This window comes from Centroberyx affinis, unplaced genomic scaffold (genome assembly GCF_046629955.1).
Source record: "Centroberyx affinis isolate AG114_WGS23_722 - 3 ecotype Tasmania unplaced genomic scaffold, CSIRO-AGI_Caff_v1 ptg001311l_1, whole genome shotgun sequence".
Lineage (NCBI taxonomy): Eukaryota > Metazoa > Chordata > Actinopteri > Beryciformes > Berycidae > Centroberyx > Centroberyx affinis.
This window is the reverse complement of record NW_027279816.1, coordinates 141,980-166,656: the sequence shown is the minus strand read 5'-3', so window position 1 is coordinate 166,656 and position 24,677 is coordinate 141,980. Positions and strand designations below refer to the sequence as shown.

The 24,677-nt window shown below is 41.1% G+C and overlaps 1 protein-coding gene across 2 annotated transcripts in view; it reads right to left on the bottom strand.

Annotated features, from left to right (window-relative positions):
- The window catches only part of cpne5b (copine Vb), a 120,836-nt gene extending 105,559 nt beyond the window's left edge, over nucleotides 1–15,277 (bottom strand). For both annotated transcript variants that reach the window (XM_071525624.1, XM_071525625.1), the window contains exon 1: nucleotides 15,018–15,277. In XM_071525624.1, coding sequence (XP_071381725.1) covers nucleotides 15,018–15,127 — 110 coding nt within the window. In that variant the 5' untranslated portion in view covers nucleotides 15,128–15,277. The remainder of the gene's footprint in view (nucleotides 1–15,017) is intronic.
- Between the last annotated feature and the right edge of the window lie 9,400 nt (nucleotides 15,278–24,677).

The window sequence follows — 24,677 nt, the reverse complement described above, 5'->3', positions numbered from 1 at the left end:
TTTTGTTATATTTTGTTTTGATATATTTTATCTGGAGCTAGTTGAGCTCATTAGCTGGAGCTCACCAGAAACAAATATTGTTTTATTCTCATTTTTAGCTCCAAAGACTCAAATTACTGTCACATTGTTGGAAAATTTGTCCAAATCACCCTGATACCATTACCAGAACATATAGCAGAAAAAGGAGACTTTATTTTGCAAGTCTTGGCACCAATATGCTGAAAGCAGACTGTGATCTGTGCTGCATTGTTCCTGTTACCCCATCATCTCTGTTTTTGGCCCTCTCTGGCATGTCATTCAAAAGAAATTGGCTCATTGAATTTGATTAGGATGCATCCCTTGTAGTGGTTGCAGTCCCAGTGAGGACTAAAAAGCCCCATCTTTCTAAACTGCCAGGTGATGGTTGCTGTCCACAGCTGTGACTCACCTAGCTCAATAGCTCTGACTGGGAGCTATTAAGCTCCCTTTACCCCATCACATATGCCGAGGACAGATGCTTCTCGCACAGCACAATGGATGCAATTCACACAGCTAAATGACTTTTCAGGCACCTGTCTTGTTTATTAGATGGTTGCAATGTTTATAGTTTTAGCACATACTATTATATTTTAGGATGTTTGCCTGTGGATCTCTTGTGAAAAATGAAATCTTCAGCAGGTATGTGTCTGAGATGACTTTGGAACCTTTGGAAAAGTTTCATAAGATACCTACCGTGACACCTACTCTGACGCAATTCACAGCTGAATATTATCAAAAGTGTTAGCTAAATTAAATGTTTTACTGCAAAACAAAGGTGATTTATTATGTGTAATTCCACACATATCACACATGTTCAAAGCACTAACAATAGCTACAGTACATTGAAACCTTTTCTGATGATACTTCTGGTCTCATGAATGACAGTAATGTTGTCAATGAATATAAATCTAGTATCACAAACTTTGTCTAGTGGTGCAATGAGCATTTCCCAATCCTTAATATGAAAAAGTGAGGAATGGCGTTTGACCCGTAGGCTGTTGGTGATTACTCATCCATGACTGGAGCATTGCACAGGTCAGCTTATACAAATACTATGGATAACAAACTAACATAAAGTGTACATGTAGCGCTTATCAGGTGTCAGGTACAACAGCCTATGTTTTTCCACATACTAAGGCCCGGATCTACTAACATATCGCAATTCCCGGCACAGCGCAAAACCAATTGCGGGTGCAATTAGTACCGCCAGCGCATGGTATTTACTAAAGTAGCGCATGCAAATGAGCAGAGGCGCAGATAATTAATTAGAATTGCGACTGCGCTAATACAAGGGCCAAGCAATGCGCACAATAGCCCATTAGTGGCAACATAATGATGGGGAAAAGAAGCACAAATGTTTCTCCAGTGGAGCTGGAAGTGTTGGTGACAGAGAAAACCCCAAAGAACTGCAGAGAAGAGATGTTTTACCCGCGCATAAAAAGTCACTCCGGAACGACATTGAGGGCCCTATCTTACACCCAGCGCAAAGCGCAGCGCAAGTGTCATTGCTAATTTCCGACCGACGCAGTTGTCATTTTCACGCCCAGCGCCCACGTTTTTTAAATAGCAAATGTACTTGTACGTGCACCCATGGGCATGTTGGTCTTAAAATGAGGTGTGGTCAGGCGCATTGTTGGCGCATTGCTATCTTGAGGCAGCGGAAAGCGATTGCGCCATTGACCAACAAAAACCTGGTCTAAAGTCTGGCGCAGTATCCTGCTATTTAAAGGGCGCATTATTCAGATAGTAAGATGCGCCTCTGTTGTGTTATACAAACTCAAAAACTAATAATAATATGATGCCCATTGTTATTGCCACACAATGGAGAGACACAATGACCCACAGCATCAATCAGTTCTCTCTCTCTCTCTCGCTCTCTCTCTCTCTCAAACACACACACACACAACGTTACCATGCAAAATAGAAAAATAGGATCATCTACTATGAAAATTTGCACTTTGCTTCGTTCCTGACATGCGTTTTGTTGCCAAATTGCCATATGCTTTCACCATTATGCAGTGCCAAATGCGCAACGTGCATGTCCCGTTAACCATCATCACACTTTGCCAATTGCTAAATACGCAACCTACAACCAAGAAAAATAACACAGTAAATATGTAAAAAGCACAGCCCAGCAAAAAGTTATGAAAATAAACTGCAAAGGCATCTTACCTTCACCCGACGCACAACATAGGCCTACCTGACGCAAAACAAAGTTTTAGCACCCGAAATGCGATTTGCGGTGGCGCAAACCTTTAGTAGATCCGGGCCTAAGGCTATTTGCTGTGAGCTCTCCTGTCATGTTGAGTTTAAGTGCCTCCAGAAATACGGCGTCTTAGCTTGGATTGTCAAGATCTTCACCTGAAATGCCAAATCAATCAATTCATGCAGTACAACTACAAAAATCATTGGGGTCAGGTAGCACTCCTCAATCCAGTCTGTCTGTGAAAAGATGCCAATCAGACAGGCAGAGGGGAAAATGGTAGACCCCAATCATATGTTGAACCCTGCATAACAGCTCCTGCTCAGGCAGATGATTCAGGATTGAACAGAAGCTTAGGGAAGATCAGGAGATATAATGCCCACTTTTGTATGTAGGTACAGTATGTATGTACAGTATGTGCCTGTTTTAAATGCATTTGTCATGGGAAATGCAAATAGTAGTTAGTTTGTTGTTATTTTGTCAGAATGTGTCATTATAACACATTGCATAGAGCTGGTTCCTTGCAACATTTGGAAATTCACACATCTTCAGGAACTTCTTTGTTGCCAGTATGGAAACGTCGAATGGCACATTCAGGCAGAGCTTTGTTGTGTCTGGCACATTGCCAATAGCCCTACGCATAGTACCTGATATTGGTGCTGACTGTAGCAAGTACACTAGTGCTTTATATGTGCTTGGGCAGTATGCATATTTGGTGTCTGTGTATAAGCTACAGGCATTGTGTAGAGCGGGACAGATGACAGGGGTTACATTGACTTTAAATGGCCACTTGGACATTAGTCCAGGCTTAAAATAAACGTTTTCAGTTTTTTTAGTATTAGCATATTATTTTAACTCTTTTTTGGCTGGACCGCAACAGCGGGGCCAGCCCTATAAGCGCGAATGTCTGTGACTGACTGACTGAGTGATGAAGTTACACTATTGGTCGGCTGTGGCACGTGGCACACCCATACACGGTCCAGCCATGTACTAGGTTTTGACCTAGTCTTGTTTTAGGACCTGTCGCATTAATGTTTGATTTCACATGATTATTTGCGTGCTTGTTTTGAGGAAAGAATCTTATAAGAAGCAGAGATGCAGGATGACCCTGCATCTCTGCTTCCTATAAGATACTTTCCTTCTTTGATTGGTTTAGGCTATTATTTTGGCTACATTTGTCTATTTACATTATTTTGCTAACATTTATCCATTTATCCAGCTAAACTCACAGGATGCATGTTTTCAAGTGAAAATTATACTGAGAAGCTTTTCAAACGTACTTCTATCCTTCTGTGTTCTTCATTCGTCCCCGGGAGTTTAACAGTTTTAATATAATTTCAGCCAATTTCCCTTTCAACGAGATGGCATTTATAGATCATTTTACACAAGCCTGCATGATAATTGTCAATTTTGTCAGCTTTCAATGTCAAACCTGGACTATTTACTAGGGATGTACCCGAATCCGAATACGTTATTTGGGAAAGCACAAATAATGCGATGGAAACAGATATTTCTTCTACCCGAAGTTGCTTGTTATTATTCAGAAAAAAAAGCCATGATTGACATGTAAATAAAGGAGAGAGAGAGAGAGCGCAGCGCTCAGCAGAGAGAGGTTATGTGCCCAGCCTGTGACACAGAGCTTCAGGAGAAAGCGAGGAGCATAAAACATTGTGCTCTTTTCCACGCATGAAGAAAAAACAACCGAGCCCGACCCGACCCGAGCCCGAATTATTTATTTAAAAATCAAGCCCGACCCAGCCAGTACCCGACCCAGGTTGCAGACCTCTAGGCTACTAGCGAGCCTGCCCTGCCTTCAGCCCCGACAAAGCGTAGCAAAACGTTTAATTAAACGGAAACGGTGGTGCGTTGAACACCCTGTTACGCAAGCGTTGCAACTATGGCAGCTGAGAAGGCCATTCTTTGCATTCTCTAAATACACTCGATGTTACAGTCACTGCCTTTGCCGTCCAGAATAGCAGAGAACATCCCAATGGAGTGAAGGGGTTTGTGGAAACTGTGCTTCCTAATTATAGTGATCCAACATTTGCCTCGCATTTCAGGATGACAAGGCAAACATTTCAGGTGAAGGATAATCCACTTCTTATTTTCGAGACTGTGTTAGGACCTATATGAGCTAATTATTTTATTATGAGTATTAGGCCTATCATTATTGCTGATCACTGTTGTTGTGATATGATATTGTAATATTTACCATTATATATTTAGATGAGTAGAGTGGAGTAGAAAAGTTTATGAAAGTGTCACTCCACAATGGTACATACAGCAAAAGATACAAACATGTCTTCTAATTAGTTCAATTGTTGCAGACACCAAGCTGCAGCGGACGCATTTGTAAAGGACTTTTGTCGGATCCATTGTGCGCACTGCCTTTTTAATACAGCGGGATTTCATCGCTGCTGATTGGGTAACACCTCTGACACACCCACCAAACGAGAGACAACGTACCTCAAAGCCCGTTGCACACCGTTTCACACCGTTTCGAGGAAACATGACGTTCAACCCAGAAACCGTAGCAAAACGGTGCACACTGTATTTAGATTGAACGTGCCCCTGGTGTGTCAGCTGGATTTCTTTCAAACCTCTGCAACCTATACATCAAAATGAAGATTAGAACCTGTAGTTTTTAGCTGTATGCGTTTATTTCCTCCATTTAAAAAACCCAGTCGAAATATTGAAAAAAAACGTTTTACCTTGTACTTCAGTATGTATCAGCCATAGGTTTCATGGAATTTAGTTAAAAAAAAAAAAAAAAAAGAGAGAGATGAAAAGTACACTATGAGGATGTGGAAATATATTTCATAATTAATTATATGCCAACATTAAATCAATGTGATGCTTTGTAGGCACAAAAATTGCATTGCCAATGAAAAATACATTTGCCCGATTTAATGTGACTTCCGGTATAAACCACGCCCACTTCCGGTCTTCTATCTGAATACAGATACAGAGACAGATACTTTTGTTGGCTGAACAGATACAGATACAGATGATGACGTCTCTGTACACCTCTACTATTTACCATTGCCCTTTTTGTCAAATTGGCACCCCAGTGTGATGTAGACTAAGTACCACTCCCTGTCATAGAACTCTAGACATATTGCAGATTTGTTGCATATGAATATCCTAGACAAAATATGAGTGTTGAATTTATTCCAAAAAATCGATCTAGTTTGGTTGATAAAAGGGTGATCGTCATCTTTGTTCCGGGCTCACAGAACATCGATCAACTGATCTGTTGGAAAAAACGTAATGCTTTCACAAAAGTAGCTGCTCTGTCAAACTGTTCCTTAAAAATCTATTTATCTATTTTCTCATTGTCAGTGATATTTAGTTTCATGTTGTCTGATGACAACTTGCCCTGTGATGAGTAAATTGCCCACTTATCACAGCTGTTTAATTTAGTATAACTCTAACTGCAAACTAAACCAAATTAAACTGGGCCTCTAATCCCTTATTTTACTTTAGCATATGTAATTTTCCAATTAGCTCGCTAACGTTATCTTTAATCACAACTCACTGAAGCTGTCTAAATAAACTAAATCAGATGTATGTACAATTGGCAAATGTATCGATTTTAGTTTCTAACTTCCAACATTATGGTTAAGTGCAACAGAAAACCAAAATAAGTTACAAAAAGTAAAAATTAATACAAAAATACACTATCAGGCGCTGGCCGATGCGCACAGCCATTTTTGATTGCAAAAATTTTACACTGGACGTAAATACAGACGAAAGAAAAAACTTTGATATCCATATCTTCACTTTAGCTTTCTTACTCCTTATGAAGCTTACACAGTTAACTGTACTGAGTGTACATATGTACTGAGTACATATGAATTGGAATATATAAACTGTTTGCAGTAATGCCTACAGGCTAATCATGCTTTTCCAAACATAAAATAAACCTGTCTCCCTCAAGCTGAGCTGTCATTAAGCTGTCATTGTGCTGCTGAGGCTTAATGACATATGACATAATACGCCTACTATTGGCCCGTAATCGTCGACCTGTCGATCACTGGACAGGCGACCTGTCAATCACTAGGAAAACAACCCTGTTTTATATCCGTTATATCCGTTAATGACACAATTATTTTGAAAAATGCCATGAGGACACACATTAGAAGAAGTGAAATTAACTACTGAGACATTAACCTCTTGTTGTGGGTTGTGGTCCCACTGACTTGCATGGAGTTTGAAGTCTTTTTGGAGCCGGCCCCTAGCGGTTGTTAGAGGAATTGCCGCCTGCCGCCACTTCCTTATCAGCTTCAAAATTCATATTTAGCCACATTTAGATGATGCATGTAGGCTACTTTTGAATAGGAGCAACAAAAATGAGGGAACATGCAAGTTTTTTCCAAAATGAATATAGCCTTGTGAAACAAAACTTGATACAAGAAGATTTTTTTTGCCTACATGATTATTAGTCTTTTTAGCTATTTGGGAAAAGAGAGAGAGAGAGAGAGAGAGAGAGAGAGAGAGAGAGAGCTGCTGCATCTACTTCCCAAGTCCTTCACCAGCAACTTTTGACTTTTTACTTCCCATGACTTTTCCACTCTTGCCAGTCAGCCAGCCAGCCAGCCTGTCAGCCAGAAAGCAGAGATCAAAGCCCCATTTCAGCCTCTCTGCCACTAAAGCCAGCATGAAAGTGAACCATCATTAACACTCTCAGAGAGTGCTCGACAGACTTAACATCACTTATGTACAGTCATTGTCTACCGCAGCCTAACCAGGGCTATATTCATCTCAAGGAGACTCTCTTGCCCAAGCTTAAGGGCTGTAAGATACTGGCTTGATACATGTATGGAGGATGGACGAATACAATGGCTGTGGGAATGAGACAGCTAATTCTCAGGAACAGAGCTGACAGAGCTGATTATAGCCGCTGCCGGTTGAAGACACTGACAACTGAACAGAGTTCCTGTCAGGGCTGAAAGGGATTATGGAGTGTGGGGCGAGGAGTGATGTGAGGTAACATCAGCACCCTTGTAATATCGGTTCAGCAGTTCCATAAAAATGTAAAAAAAAAATGACAAAAAATACATTCATACAACTTAAGATGAACAATGCTGACATTTTACTACCAATTTACTATCAATACAAAAGGAAGCTCTGCAGTGAAACCTTTCTTAGGGAGAATGCACATTCACAATGTTTTAAGCATGCCCACAGTCCACTTTATTGATTTAGTCAAAGCATTAGTCACAGTCTGTTCATCAGCATACCAAGGGCATTGAGAAAGGAAATAAAAAAGAAGAAAGGCTTTGAATAGTGAAAAGCAGTAAATGGTACTCAGAAAGTATTTTTTATTCTTTCTTTAATATGCTGCTCATTTAAGGTGTCAGCGGACCATATCAAGTTGGTGGGTAGATAGTGATTGATTGTGCCAGAACAGGAAATGGGGTGCACCTAAACGTCTCCAAATATCTCTTGTATGTAGACACACAGACATTTCTATACATTTCTATACAGACACGCCTACAATATCGTCATTGTTGAGTGGAAACCTCTTAACTGCAATTTTGGTTATTTCATATTTTTGCTTAAATTGAAGGATTACATGCTCTTCTATGGGTTGAGAAAATTCCATGACCCTTGGGTTTAGAAAAACCTGTCAAACCCCAATGGATAAACTGAAAAATACACGGTGGTCCAGCTGAAAACAAAGTTGTTTTTCTTAGTTCCTGCAAATTTTGGAGATACAAAGTTTTCACCTGACAACAGCGATATGTTTGCTGTAGATCCATGCAGTCTTGTAGGCAGAAACACTAAAAACTGATGCACATGCAATATGTATCGCCTCCTAGTCTCATCAGGTCTTTTAATTTGTCACCCAAATGAACTGTGTCTCAGTGGCAGACGGCATCTCTCCAATCCGCCGTAACACAGGGGCATAATCTAGTGACCAGACAGCTGTCTGCTGGCTACCTGCACAGCAGACCAGTGTGAAAGTAGAAAGATAGGCCAAAACAGATCTGGCCTGAACGAGGACCCTCTGACACTCATCTGGCAAGGCAGAAGGGACGAAGGAGAAAGGTTGTGGGGCTGCAATCACCAGATTTTATGTGATGGCCCACAAGAGGCCAATTCTGTGGTAGGAGAGAGAGAGAGAGAGAGACCCATCGGTGTTGCAGGTGTTATAGGGCTACGGCCCCTGCTGCTACTCCAACTTAAAAATAACATTGTTCCTTACACAAAGCAAGATAGTGGCATCATCTCTCTGTGTCATAAGAAGTAAATGGATAATGAGCAATATCTGTGTGGCTGCAAGAAGAAAAATACACTCCTACCAGTGAAGATTGTTGCACTAAAAACCTACGATATGCAAGCAGGTAGGTGGTTTTCATCAAAAAGACCTGTGTGTGTGTGTGTGTGTGTGTGTGTACACGTGTGTTTCAACCTGGTTTATATTGAGCAGCAGTGTCTAATGATGACTTGTGATGTGGTGTGGAAGAAAAGGCAGTAGAGGCAGCAGTGTGGCATCCCCGGCTGCACAAACGCCATAGATCCTCTCTCTCTCTCTCTCTCTCTCTCTCTCTCTCAATCTCTCTCTCTCACTCTCACTCTCTCTCTCTCTCTCTCTCTCTCACTCTCACTCTCACTCTCACTCTCTCTCGAATAAATATCCCCATTTTCTCACTTTTCTTGCTCATTCTCTTGCTCCTGTCAGTGATGTTAGCTGCAATGCTTTTTCTCGACTCATCTAAAAAAAAAAAAAAAAGTGCTGCTTTGCTTCCTTACTTCTTTTTGGCTTCATTCTCCTGAGTGTACCTGTGTTGCCAAAGCATGGATATTAATGAGAATGAATGTAAAATGTAAGTAACATAAGTAAAAGAAGGTTCATATACACATAACAATGTTTACAGATATACATTAACAGAATAAAATGCATCTAGATAAACACTCAAACCCAAAAATACATTTCAGCTGCATTCTGTTTCTCTCATGGTTAATATTCATCTTTGTAACTATTAGTCCAGAAATGGTGACATAAATAGACAAAATCTGCAGCAGTAAAATCATTCTCTTTATCTGTTATGACTCAGAGGCCCTTGATTCTGTCACATTTTTTGAGAAATACATATTTCTGAGAGGGAGATATTTAGGACAGTGTGAAAGGAAATGCATCTCATCTTAAATCTCATTTTGTTTACAGTGTGAACAAAGATGTTTATGTCTTTCTGGCCATAAATTTTTATGGCAAGCATTTTCAATTGCCAAGTTGTCTCCGATTTGTTAATTTGTTAAGTATTAAATCTTTACTGAGATAGGTATTCTGGTGCATTATGATCTTTTTCCAGAGACTTATGGTAGCTAAGTTTAGGGTTTTATTTTTACTTCTTCAAGCCCATTATCAATGTATCTGCTTTTATTTTCTATTCTATGTCTATTTTATAAATTTGGTTGCACTGTATATACTTTTGGATTTCACATACTGTATACAGAAAGCCTTGCCTGCTTTACCATGAAGTGACTGCATTACCAAATTAAATTTGTATGCGGCATTTATCAACAAGCCCAGGTAGGTGTAGCTGGTAGTGTCTTCAAGTGCAAAGTAGTTATGCTTTCCCTGAGGTCTGGATTTATTTTGAAAAATCATTATTCTTTTTTTTTTTTTTTTTATTTACTGTTAGTGCCCATGTTTCATAGAACTGTTGCATGACTGAAAGGACTGAACCTCCCATGCAGCCCCTGCTCTGCTGGTGATAACAAAACTAAATCATCTGCAAAGAGCAGAAATGTAACGTTATTATCACTCTCTTGCTAGGCTGCTCTCTAGGTTCTTGGTTTCTCTCTCTCAACGTGCAAGTCTCTCATTTGCGTGCAAATGACAAAGATGACAAAGATGCTGCATTAAAATGCCCCCCTCAATATGTTTCTCATCTATGTCTGTCTTGTTTACGCCCCCCCCCCTCACACACACAGACACACACACGCACACACACACACACACACACATACTTTTTTTCTCCCTCGGCCTCTGTATCTCCATACCTAATTCCCCCTAACCAGCTAAAGTCAGTTAGACTTTGGGCAGCATGCCCAGTCCCTTGTGCTAAAAAAGCCCTAATAGGGAGGTTTTAATGACATCCAAATGACTGTGTGTGTGTGTGTGTGTGTGTGTGTGTGTGCGTGTGCGTGTGTGTGATATATGTATTTATTTCTTTATTTTGGGGGCGGGGGAGAGTGCAGGCTGATTATTTTTCTTGGTTTGCGTAGCTGAGCTCATGTTTTATATACAGCATACGCTTCATATGGTACAGTAGCTTTGATGATGCTTGTGGTGCAGTATATTCACACCACAATTGCACAAACCTAGAGAGATGTGATGCGATGGAGTTCAGGAAATGAGAGTGGTGATGTGCCGTGCTGTTATATTTCTCCCAAGGGCTTCTCTACACTGTGTGAGGAGCTTTCATATCTGTCCCAGATCCGTGAAGGAACCTATCAGATGAAGGAGCCACTATTCTCATAAGCACAAATCTGTATGCAAATTCAGACCATCCACACATTTAGCTGGGGGATTTAATCATAGCAATACATGCAATGCCTGTATTCAGGCCTGTATTCAGTCCAGAATTCCCATATCCCCATCGTTACCAAGCTATACAGCTAGTAAAGCAATATGGTTTAGTTCAGGAAAGAATTTCTGATCATTGCTGTACCCATTATTTCCACAAGCCACCAATTACAGTAAAATCTAGCGGCTACAAGATCCATCTTCACCTTATCAAAATATATAGATTAGGTGTCACTCTCAAGAAAGGCACCAGGCACCCATGGTTTAATTGGATTTTACTGTTCTGCGTTCCATCCGTGTGAACTTTGACCCTGTGCTTGTTGTCAGTCATTGCTTACCCTACCTGACCCCTGATTTCCCATCAGCCTCAGGCCAACAACATACATTACCAAACTGAACTTACACAAGTGGCACGTATGCACTCTTAAAATTGATGTGTCTAGTTAGAGATGTAAGACATCTTTTCTTGCTTGTCAGACCAACTTACATTATTAAATGTAACTCTATAAAAATGAGTTTCTTGGACCAATTGATAATCTAGAGTTCAAGGACCTAAGCGGCCTTAAAGTGAAATAAGGACTCAGCAACTCAGAAGTCTAGTTAGTTAGAGTGTGGCTCTCTTGCTTCAACACCCAGGACAGCCACCATTCTCGCACTGGGTGAGCACATTTATAATCAATAGCATCACTCTCAGCTGCTCCCTACCTGGGCATTTCAGGTGCTCTTGCACTGGCTGACCTACTTTTCAGTATAAAAGCCGGACAGTCTCTCCCCAGCCTCAGAGTTACTCACTCTCACCAGGGGGAAGACGTCCCATCGCTGGAAGGTCTGGTAAGTGGCTGCGGGCCGCGGGATAAGAGTACTACCTTATGTTGTTTGGATTGACTGGACATGTTAGACAGTGGAATGGGAAAAGCACAACTGACTTGGAGTTGCTTGTGAATGGCATTAAAGGAAAACACAAAGGACTGAGCAAAGAGCAGTGGTCAGGCTTTGTGGCTGTAGGACTAACGCCTCTGCTTCCATTTCCTCAGGTCATGTCTCTCACCCTCTCCCTTTTATTTCTCCCCAGGAACCAGGCCGGTGGCAGTGTAAACACTAGTTCCAAGAAAAACCTCAGGTTGGATTTTGGTCCCTCTCCACTTTCCACCACTTTTTAAACAAACTGCGTTTTTTGCTGAACTGTCAAATGGTGTCACTGTGTGTATTTCTGACACAAGTGTACCTCCTGTTGGCCAAGCTTCCCCCAAAACAGATGACACATTGTTTTTTAAGATCATATGACAGGAGAAACATGAACATAGTGAGAACCATATCTGACCGTGATTGCAAAAAACACCAGTTGGCCATCAAATATTCCATTTATCCAAATGTAAGCAGCAATGCTCCACCACTGAATATTCCCAGCATGGTATAGGAGACATTTTCAATCTCATTTCTTTCTTTCCGCTGAATATCTACTCTTCTATAAGCTCTCAATGAAAAAAAAAAACAATTCCCATCTGCCCCCCCCCCCACCACATCTCATAGATCCAACACCCACCAACCCCTCTCCGCTGGTTCTGATAATCATAGGTTGTCAGAAGCAGGGGGTGTAGCCTGTGACAGGGGGTATTAGCCCAGATGGAATAGCTATCATCATGGTATGGAGGTTTTGGAGACTACATGCTCATGAATAGGAGAATAGGAGAATACTGGAGAAGACCTAACAGATTGCTCTTCTTTTATTGAATAGCAATCTGACTCGGCCAACACCTGTACATGGGATTCAAAACAAGCTATTTTTTGAATATTTGTGATGCGTTGAACTGTTAAAAGATTAATTGCACAAATTAGGGAGGACAAATTATGCATTGGAAATGTTGTCATTTTGAATCTGGATCATGACCTTTGCCAATTTTGCTCTCTACCTATTCACCACTGCATTCTAACTAATGGATAACTAGTGGAAATGCCTGAAAAAAATAATCTTTGAAAAAATTGTAAAAATTGTATGCTGGCCTGTTTTATGATTACTCTATGAAGAACCTATTGTTTTGTTGTTTTATGTGCTACTGTAGACTAGGAGCAAAAATCAAAAATTCTTTAAGCATGATTGTCATAAGATTACAAAAACCCCACCCCAAACCTCCCAATAAAGTGTTTTAGAGCATGTTGCCTGTGTATTCCAAATCAGTTGCATCGTAATTACTTCACTGGTTTTATTCCAAGTCTGAATTTTGCACATACACCAAATTTATATTTTATCCCCCCTTCCCCTTTCTGTTGATGATCTCTTCATCCCTAACTCCTCTTGTTTGTGCTTCACATATCTGCACCAATACTATGCATTTCTTTCCCTCTCTCCAACACACATATGCACATGTGCACGCACGCATGCACACACACACACACACACACACACACACATTGTCAAGTAAAATCATCTGCAGACATGCAGGGGACCTATAGAAGGGCACCACTGAACACTTTCAGAATAACACCCATCATTTACCTGAATGGTGCCTAATTGCACATAACTGAGGCATGTAAGCCCAATCTCCTCATCGTTAGAGTTGTGAATTGTTCTAAAACCATGCAAGCTTTGATTGGGTGAGCAACACTTTGCTAAGCCTCCTCTCTGCCTTTAAACTGATTCTCCACCATCCCCCACCATTTGCTATAGAACACAGCCAAACAAGCAAATAGGGGTGTTCATTCAGGAAATCGAAGCATCCCCCTTTCTTGCCGGGGCATGGTTTTAACGTCTGAGCTGTGAGATGTAGCAGTGAGCCTCTCTGAACGTCAGAAGGCCTATCAATAATGCACACACAGCTTGTTATAGCTCAAACTCACTCTGCCTCGATGGCTCACCAACCTAAAACCCAGCATCAAAGACCAGAAAGGAGTGTGTGTGTGTGTGTGTGTGTGTGTGTGTGTGTGTGTGTGTGGTGGTGGTGGTGGGGGGCATGCCGCATGCGAGCAGTGGAGTGCACATGTCTGAGAGAGGAAAGGAGAGGAAGAAGGCGTTGAAAGCTCAGCCTTGACTTTAAAAACGTTCCCTAATAGGAGAAGGAGTGACTGTTTATCCCTTCTGAAGGCTCTTGAGCAAGATTCATTTGGAGAGGGGACAATTTTTTAGTACTTTTTCAAAAGGAAATACCTTTGTACTGACAGATGATTGCGAATGGGACTAAGATTGAGGTCAGGGACACAGGCACTATGTGTATGTGATGTAAAGCTTTAAATCTTTAACATCCAGTACTTTGTAAAGAATGCAGGACGAGCGGGAAAGGCTTTCAGTGCCACTGGTATTGGAAGCATGCAGTGGTTAAGTGAGGGTACGGTATAGGCTTCAACATGAAATAGCCTCCCAGTTGAATTGAAAAGATGAGTCTGGTAGCCTACAAATAAAGGCTGATCAATACATATTGCTTAACTGACTCTGGAGAGAGCATTTTGAATGACATCATTCTTTAATTTATCAACAAAAATAGAGAGGCAGCGCACAGATATGTGCACACACAAATACAAACATGCACACAACGCGCACGCGCACGCACACGCACGCACAAACTCCTACATTTTGTATTTGATACCAATTTTATGCATCCAGCATTAGGTCGTTCTGCTTCAGGCATATTACTATATTATATTACATCAAAATGAGTTTGCCTCATTAACGGGTTTTCCTAATAAGAACACACACATACGCCTCATATTGCCCACAGATCTTTTCCTTTGGTTCTTGACAAAAAAGCGATGTAAAATGCCTGAAATCTTAAAATAATGTGATATTCTGCCCATCTTTAGATCTGCGGACATCACTGGAGCCATCTGCCCTAGCTTAGATGACGGCACAAATCGGAAATGCACCACATAAATCAAAAGATACGAAGCTTACTGTAACGAGGCTGACCAGAAAAGTTTGCTAAAAGGGGGACCAATTTCATAGCATATGATAAAACCATGCAGATCACAGCCTAGCCTCTGCCCACGCCCTAAACATGAAGCTTTTCGCTAACGCGGTCATACAAGACGGGTTCCATGCGCCTTTTTTCATAAGCGGTCTGGATACGTTGTTTCCATTTAATTTGGATCGTCTTCGTCAGTAGCCTAATACTGGACAATGCTGAAACACATCTACGGAACAATCCTAACTAAACCCCCACAGAAAGGGTGGGGCAGTCACAACTTTTTGTAGCATGCAGTCGTCACACTCCTAACTTTCCTGGCCGACGGTTGCGCACGCCGGTCACCGCGGACGCAGCAACTCACCTGCAGGACACGGTGATTTCTACTTTGGTGGCGGGGATGTTGCCCGTGATCGGGTCGAACTCGTACACCGATGCCATGTCCTCCAGCTTGTCCATAACGTCTCCCTCCATCAGCTCCAGCGCCAGAGCTCGGGGCGGCTCGGGTCTGATCCGAGAGTCGCACAGCCTGGCCCCGATGGAGCGCGTCGTGTCCCCGGCGACTCCAGAGACCAGATCAGAGACCAGACGGCCTCCGGTCCGACCGAGTGAGGCAGCCACTTCACAAATCTTGGAGATGGTGAGGCAGGGAGGGAGGGAGGGGGGCAATGAGTGGACACCAGACAAAAGCAAAAGCGCGCTTGGCTAACTGTCCATGCAGCGTAAAAAGCGCGGACACTATCTGAGCTTACTGTTGCGCCCTCACCGACCGGCAGCACATCGCATGGACTGGTGAGCTGCTCTCTGCGCCTTGTCTTCAGTCTCTGCGCACAGCAGACCGTGTGAAGAGAAAGGACCAGATACACTCAAACCCACCCATCCTCCTCCCACATGAAATTACACTCAAGCGTTGGCAACCCTGCCCATGCCCCAGTGCTGCCTGTCACCCTGCAACAGCCTCTGTATCATTCACTGCCTGAGTGTTTGTAAGTCATGGTGAAAATTAGGCACTAATATGAAGCGTTTAGAATTGATTGGGGGAGTGGTGGGTGAAATGTTGCGTGGGATACTCACTGATGATGAAAAAAAATCTGGTTTGCTGTAGGTTGTCCGGTTTAAAGAAATGTATTCTATCCCTTATGTACTTTTTTATAATGTAGGCTACACATTCGAGACTCCAGCTTACTAACTACAGTGCGGATGTAGAGCGCCTTTATTTATTCAGCACCACGGGAATGGACAGCTCCCACTAGCTACTATAGCGGAGTAGCACAGAGCAAGCCATTCACCTCAATAATGATGGAAAAAAAAAAAAGAAAAAAAAAACTAGGAAAACAAGTATTCAGAAATCGCTTTAGCCTAAGCTGAGCGAAATTAGCATTTCAAACAAAGACAATATCTACTGAGAAATATGTGTACATTGAACCAAGGATGTTAAATCCAAATGAATTTGGCCTTAGTGTTGAAGTTGGAAATAGGTCCATAAATGGTTCCATAAATTAAACAGTCTCTCATTTCCACTGACTGGAATTCAGCAGTTTGCTTAATAGCGGATGAGGTGAAGCAGGCATATGCATGACATTTTAATACTTGCAGTTACCCATTAAAACGTGTGTATGCTTACTGATTTGAAATCAATATTAATTATAGGGAGAGAATTACATAGGGATTTAATGGCCACCATCCATCATTAGTGTATTGTATGCTGCTAAGACTTACCCTATAAACCACATTGTAATGAATATGCTAAATTGGTACAACTGCCTGCCAAGAAAGTGATGGGTTTGTCATTTTTGGCAAACCACAATGCCTAAATTCATGCAATCTATGTTACCTTCTCTCCACTGCCTCACTGTTTATCTCACTCTCTGTCACTCTGTATCTTTCTCATAGGCACATACACACATACACATAAAACACCAGTGCTCATCAGTAACCAAATGTTTCCCTCAAATTCTTAGGAAGGATTTAGGTATGCATCCAGATGCATCAGGAAAGAAGTCAATTTATTTCACCAACTTGGAAAACTACAGTTGGCAGTCACTTTGTTCATTATGAACACAAAGACATCACCTGTGGATTTCTGGTCTCATCATGTCTCTCTTTGCTTTTCTCGTCATCTCTCTCTCTCTCACTCACAAATGCGCATACACATATGCACACACACACACACACACACACACACAGTTACAAACCATTTTACCTCCTTTCATAAATGGGTGTATACGCACATAGCTCTTTCCTGCATAGAGCACCCAGCGTCTGGATTCTGGAAATCAATTTACACCGGCACAGGATATGCTTCTGCCCACACACCCCCTCCAGCTCAGCAGCATGATCACACACACACACACACACACACACACACACACACACACACACTAGCACTCTTTCAGACATATGCACAACTGTGCAAGCGTTATTTTCACATATGTCACTGAACTACCTGTAGACACAGATAAAGAGGCACACACATCTACATACACACCCCTTCCTTCCCAGTATGAATCATGTCTTCTTAGGGCATGCTAGTTAGTGTGGGTGAGTACGTTATTTGCAGATGTGCCAAAGAGTGGGTTGGCAAGAGCAGGGCCAGAAGACAAAAACAGAGGAAGGGGAGGAACAAGACCCTCACAACTGTTATTGTGCCTTGAGTAATGACCTATGGTATCAGCCATGCAAGCGCGTGATAGGCAATGCTTTTCACACATTCCCACAGACTGTAATTCCTAATATCACATTTTATTTATAAATTTAAAAAAAATTCTATTTCCACCCCATGTGCTCTGACCTGAAATGAAATAGTATAGGGGACTCATATTTAAATTAGTTTTATTTGTTATTTATAGGCCCGGGACAGGACATCCTTCTGGAGGTTTTTTTATGCTTACTGCACATGGTTGGTTGTAATCATCAAATTTTACTCTGAGGGTGTAAAGATCAAGGCTGTAACAGTTTCTTTATGCACGTCCACATCCATCAGAGTTAATTTAACAGTTTTTGTTCTGAACACCCATCCCAGAGTCACATCAGCTCTTTGAGTGGACAAACAACACTCCAATTAGCACTTGTCAACTCAAAATAATTGTTGCAGAAAAACACTCATTAACTGGAAAAATTTCCTGTGTTGAAATGTTTCTTGTATCTTAGATTCTGTTTTTTCTCTTGGCTCATCACACATGAGAAAGACAATGAAGGCTGGACACTTTTGTTTTTTATGATCATGAAAATCTTTTCACCTACCCCCTTCTTGAGGCTCTGCATTGATGTTTACAAAAGGAACAAAATCACTTCTACTATGAGGCATTTGTAAATACAGTATCTTAACAACAGTTTTTTGTTTTGTTGTTTTGTTTTTGTATGATGGTGGTATGATTTACACTCAGCTCATCACAGGAATACATTACTGATGGGCCCCAGGCTATTTTCTCATTCTTTCTGTCTGGTAGCATCACACATGGATGCATGCAAAATTGCATGTAAACCATATACGTCTATATCTGTAGTAATATTAAGAACAAGAGTGAACTGTTTGAAAGGATTTTTCAAACTACTATTTTGAGAGGGATGGTTTCACACCCCATTGACTTGCACAAGCATTGCTTACAAATGCTAACAGTAGGCTGGTGCCAATTCCATAGGAACAAAAAGTGTTGTGAAAATTTTTGCATGTCCTACATGCAGGTTCGATAAGTGATCAATAGTACAGGGTTCTAAAATCCTGGATCTATCTTGAAGTGCTATTTCTATCCAATTATAACGGACCAAGAAGTGGTCAATGCTTTGTACTGCTGGTGACATTAATAACACCATGGGGAATTCAAAATGTCCCTTTTCCTCCTTCTCTGTCCTATTCTTTCAGCTTCCTGCTGTTTTCCAAGCGCTAATTACTGTGTTTATGCTTACTTGCGTCATGCTGTCCAAAAATATCGCCTTTCTGGAAGCAATTATGCAAAAACAGACAACTGCTCTGTCAAGTAAGTGAAGCTCCTTATAAAAAATATATGTTTAAAAAAAAAAAAAAAAAAATAGATAAAAAAGATCTGTCTTATTCTTCATTTGCCCCTATTGTTCAATTATTTTTAATCAGTTGAGAGGGAAACATAACAGAATCTTATAAAGCTACTAATGCATTTGGGGTGTCCACACCTAAATACAGGGAATGGTCCTATGGTGCTAGTTAACAGGACATCTGGTCGGTATTTTCAGCTAGTCTGTGACGCGCACTTTAAAACTGCACTAGGCGACTTTGCATGAGACATCAATAAACTGCGTACTCCTCAGACCTAAAATTGACCTTATATTGGCAGGTGGCGGTGGAGCTGGTGAAGAGGTTCAGCCATCGTTGGTGAGTCCAGCCTTCTCTGGGCAGAGTGCAGCTGCTCTTGTATTTCGCTCCTTAAGGAAAAAACATTTTAACACTGTTAAAAAAAAAGCTATTGGTGATGTACTTTGCATTTCTGGGCCCATTTTGTCGCTTGGAGGTGCATTTTTCTTATTCCTGCAGATAACTGACCAAACGGAGACATCGTGACATCATGTTGAGATATTATCAGTGCAGCTATAATGGAGTTTAATAGGAAAAAAATTTTCAACTGTCTAAAACATCAAGAGTAAAATGTCTGCCCCTCAGAAACAAAGAGTGAGGGTTTCTTTATAGACTCAACATTTTCAAATTAATGTTCAACAATCATACAGGGAGAAATCCATCATAGAAGAGGCAGAAATACCAGTTTCTCCACCGACAGTAGCCTCCATAGACCATAATTAAATGCAGCTGCAAGACATGTTGCGTTTTGAGTAACGGTCACGACCTCTCACTCAACTATCACTCTCTTCACCTACATGTATAACCCACAGCTGAAAGCAACAAGTTCACACCATACTCTGGGAATTGTCAAAAGTCATTCTGGGAAATATAGGAAACTGAAGTAGAAGTAGGTGACGGAGGTTAAGGGAAAGTGGATACACTAAAAAAGTTACTTACAAGACTTCATCACAAAATAACATATACATATCTCTGCTTGCAGAGAAGATTTCCCACCAGTGTCCATACCCAACACCATAATTTAATTTGAGCAAATAGGGCGAATCTACTGTGTCTTAATTAGCAGGGATGGGACACTGTTCTCTGTTGCAGCCCCACTGATTTAGACTGATAAGACGCTTGTATTTTTCCATAAAATCTGGCCTGGTGCAGCTTTAAAAACAGCACCAAAGAAAGTTCATTTACGACCAAACTGACTTTGAGCTGGCCGCTGAGGCACTGTGTTTCTCTCTGCCTGCTGTGGAGGCGAGCGGGCGCAGCATCAGTACACCAGAGAGAAGTAGGGGGTTCTACAAACCCGAGTTCAAAAGGGCCATGTGTTCTCTCCCAGGGTGTAATCCTGCTCTGCGGCCCAGTGGTCTAATCCAGAACCAGACCCCCTGAGATGGCTAACATCACAGGGCTAACCCTTTTATGGATGATTACCCTGAGATAGACAAACAAACACACACACACACATACACACACAGAGGGCCGTGGCCTCATAGGTGGCTGATTGACTGGCTAGTGGCCCAGCGCTCACTCACAGGCTGAAGCAGTGGGGATTCAAACAAAGAACTGGATGCTGGATTAGAGCTACCAGCGGAGTCAAAGTAATGACCACACTTTCACTAAGCAAGGTCTTCAATAGATACACAGATGCTTAAACTAATTATCAACTTGTTGATACACAGCTTGTGGTTTCAACCCTTCTGCCCTTTTCTTTCATGGTAGTTTTTTTTCTGTGTGGAAACTACACTGTGGCGTCCCCCAGGGAAGTTGGCTGGGCCCTCTGCTCTTCTCTATTTTTACCAATGATCTGCCGCTCGTTTTGAGTTAAGCCAATTTAATTATGTTTGCTGATGATTCTACAGTGTACATGTCATCATTGGCTGAGTTAAATGCTATTCTCGAAAATGAAGTGGAAATGATATTGGACTGGGTAACCAAAAGCAAGGAAATTTGAATGTGTCCAAGACTAAATGTACTGTTTCTATTTTAGGGTAATCATATGAACGAGTTGCAAAAATGTGGAAAGGAGTATCTGTTGTTAGAAGATGCTCCTCCTTCCTTAGTCCAAGCACCACCATGCAGGTTATACAAGCCTTGGTGTTATCAAATCTTGACCTCTGTCCAGGAACATGGTCAAGTGCAGCAAAAAAGGGTTGGATAAGCTTCAGTTGGTGCAAAATAGAGCAGCATATAGAGCAGCACATTGTGTGCAATGAATCTAAGTATAGACAAAATGCATGCTGATCTCACATAGGAGGACAGATTAACATGCAGCCTCCTAAATATATTCAGAAATGTACTGTATGTGTGTTAAAACAACCTCACTGCCTGTAGAGTAGACTTAGCTACACAACTAGACAGGTGAGACAGAGGTCATGCTCCTCAACCTAAAACCAATGCAATTTTAAAAAAAACTTCTATATAGAGCCATTTCTCAGTGGAACAACCTACACTTCATAACTCAAGAACCCAGTCAAGCAAGTTTTAAAAAGCAACTAAAGATGTTATTCTTGGAAATGGGGCTGCAAATGTACTATTGTGTAACTTTTTCATTTGTGAATTTGGTAGCTAATAGTATTATCACGGATGCATCATGGGTAAAGATTGTCGGATATATTGTGGAGGCCTTCAATAATGGATTGAGACATGCACTTGCACAAGGCACCCTTGTGTCCAACTACTGATGGTATTATAATTGTCTCACATTGGATGTTCTGTAATGTTTATGTTTGTTTAATGGGAGGGAAGGGGGAGGGAGAGGGAGTGGGCTGTTGTAACTGTGTAATGTATTTTTATATGGGGATCCAAGGTAGAGTAGTTGTTGCCTTGGTAACAACTAATGGGGATCCAAATAAATAAACAATTAGCAGATGAGTCTTGGCTCTCTTGTTCAGGTTCACAAATATAACCTGTTCACACAATCGCAGGAATAATGTGTAAATTCTCAATAAATTAGCTATTGAATTAGCTATCTGAACATTTTTATGGCATTTCCTTCACAACAATTAATTTACAACATGTGATTAAAATTCACACAAGCCAACTCACTCATGCTTCAAAAGATGAAAGGTCACTTGGATGGACTATAACAACAATATAGAACTCTCAGTGTGTCAGTTAAGTATGTTGTTATCTGTAGTTTATGCGATACATGTCAAAGAACTATATGGTTTGTTTTGTCCATTAGTCCTTTGCAAGGTGTTTTTGAAAAGAGCTCTATGAAAAACAAGTCACCACCTCACACACAAGGTAAGAACTGTCAAGTGTGCTGATAAGACATGGAGCCCTTCTGATTGTGACTGAGGTAGGTAATATTTGACAGGAATTTTATGATTAAGGATCAAAAGTCCAAGTGTCTCTTTCTGTCAGATCCACCTTCACATTTCAGTGAGATTTCTGTCTGGGACCGTGTTCACATCTGAGGGACTATAACAGTAAGGGTGAGTGTATTGCTGAAAACAAATACTTCAATAGATCTTAAAAGGGTGCAAACAACTTTCCAACGCATGTGCATGTTAAATCCAAAGGTTTCAAGTGTGTGAGAGTGCGAGGTCCTCAGCACCATGGTGGAACTGGCATTCTACCCGGCGGTGGCACTGATGTATTTTTTTGGAGTGCTGCGGGCCTCACAGGACGACCGGGTGGAGTTGGATGACCGGGCATCATTGAACGTGTTCTGTCTGTTCGTGCTGGTGCAGCCGCTGTGTCTGGTGCTGGGCGGATACACTGGCATGGCTACTTACCTCATCACCGCTCTGGTGTCCTACAACTTCCTGCCTTGGAGAGAGACAGTGGCGCCCGCAGAGTCTGCAAAGGGAAAAGAGTCAAAGAAGAAGAAGTGAAGATCAACTGAGAGACAACAAGAGAGACAGTGGATTCCATCAGGTTTAGGAAGAAGGGCGTATTTATGTAAAAATGAAAGACTTCAAGTAATAATCTGCAACTTTTTTATATCAATAAATGTCATTTTGCTACTCTCTGTCACTGATTGATAACATATATTCAACCTGTACCCAGTTCATGAAAGCTTCTACATTTGCTTTGTCTACACACCTATTCATGCTCTTTCCCCAAGAAAACATTTCTAAAAGCAGCAACAGCAGTTTGTTTGGAATAAAAAGAAGAACTGGGTAGTTAGCATGAGCAGCGAGCTGGGACCTACAAAAACTCAAACTGCATCGACAAAAAATTCAAGGAAAAAGAAACAGAGGAAGGCAAATGTGCTAAAATGGAAAGCAACCACGTCCAAACTAAAAGTATGAATTGGCATTGCCTTTCCAAGGTGGAGGAGCGATGCAGATGTGGCTTTTCTTTTGGACTGGTAGGTTTCACTATAGTGACATTGATGTCTTTATTATTATTCAAGATCAAAGTAATCCAGCGCACACCAGGATTGTTCAAATCGACTTTTCAGTTTAATTCATATAAAATATTGGGGCGAACAATGCGTTTCGCATTGTGGCTTCTTCAGGTTTGCTCTTCATTTGATTGGCATCAGGTGTGGGTTTACAAAGACTTTCTGTGCCAACAGGTGGTAATAATTACAGGTCATGTGACAACATGAATTCCAAATCATGTGACAGCAGAAGTCATCACTATATCACAACATCAGTTTTACATTACTTACAGTATTTGATGAGACAAACACACAAGGTAACGATAAATACAACAATAACAAATATCATCATGGTCGAACTGTCAAAATATCAAAATATCATGGTCAAACTATTTCTACTTCACAGACTACAGGTACCATTTCCACAGATGGGGCCACAAATTGGCAACAATATCATCACAACACAACTCTACGTAGTCATCTAATGCCTTATATTAGGTAGGGGAAGGGGTCAATATCGGGTGAGATCTATGGTGCCTCATCTCTTTTTTATAGGGGAAGGGGTCAGTGCCAGAGGAGATCTATAGTGCCTCATCTCTCCCTATATAAGGAATCACCTGCAGATACAAAGAGAGGTATGTTAATACATCATAAAAATGGGCTCAGATCAAGCATTTCATTCAGACCATTAGGCTCTACTGTGTTTAGGGTGTATATCCAATATGCTTCCCTCCTCAGTAGTTGGTTGATGATGTTGCCTCCTCTTGGGTTGGGCAAAACTTTCTCAATGCCAGTAAATTTGAGTGAAGCAGCAGAACCATGATTTCTTTCCTTATGTCTGGCTATTGCATAATTCATAGTTCCATTTCTTAATGCTGCTTTGTGTTCTGCAATTCTTAATTTAAGATTGCGGTTGGTGAGACCACATGGGCATTTGAGCATATAAATCACATATGTAGCCATGCAATTGATAAATTCCTTGATGTTATATTTTTCACCCGTATGTGGATGGTTGAATACTTTTGTATCAAAGGTATTTGAACAATATGTACATCAACCACATCTGTAGTTGCCATAAAATTCTTGAGAGAGCCAGTTGGTTTTAACTGCAGGCTCTCTGTACATGGATGTGACTACAGAGTCACTGATATTCATGCCCCTTTTGTAGCAAAAATGGGGCAAGGAAGAGGCAAGATGTTGGAGGCTAGGGCCACAGTCTAAAATTCTTGACTTCTCCTGAGATATTGTTATACTCTGACACAAAGGTGACCTTGTTGTCTGTACTTTTCTGAGGAGGGTGCAGTAGTTGTTCTCGTTCTACACTTCTAGTTTTATTGACAGCTTTATCAAGAGATCTATTATTATAACCTCTATCTCTAAAGTGCCTTTTCATCTCTTTAGCCTTTAACTCAAAGTCTGATTCTCTGTTGCATATACGCTTCAGTCTGATAAATTGGCCATAAGGGATGTTGGAAATCATCTTTTTAGGATGGTAAGGATAGTATTCCTGTCTGTCTCTTTACGAAAAATGGAAGTGTCCAATTCCCTCTTTTCATTGACTGATATCAATAGATCTAAAAAAAAATATGTTTTCTTTATCATACTCCATAGTGAACTTCAACGAGGGATAGGTGTTATTGATATAATCA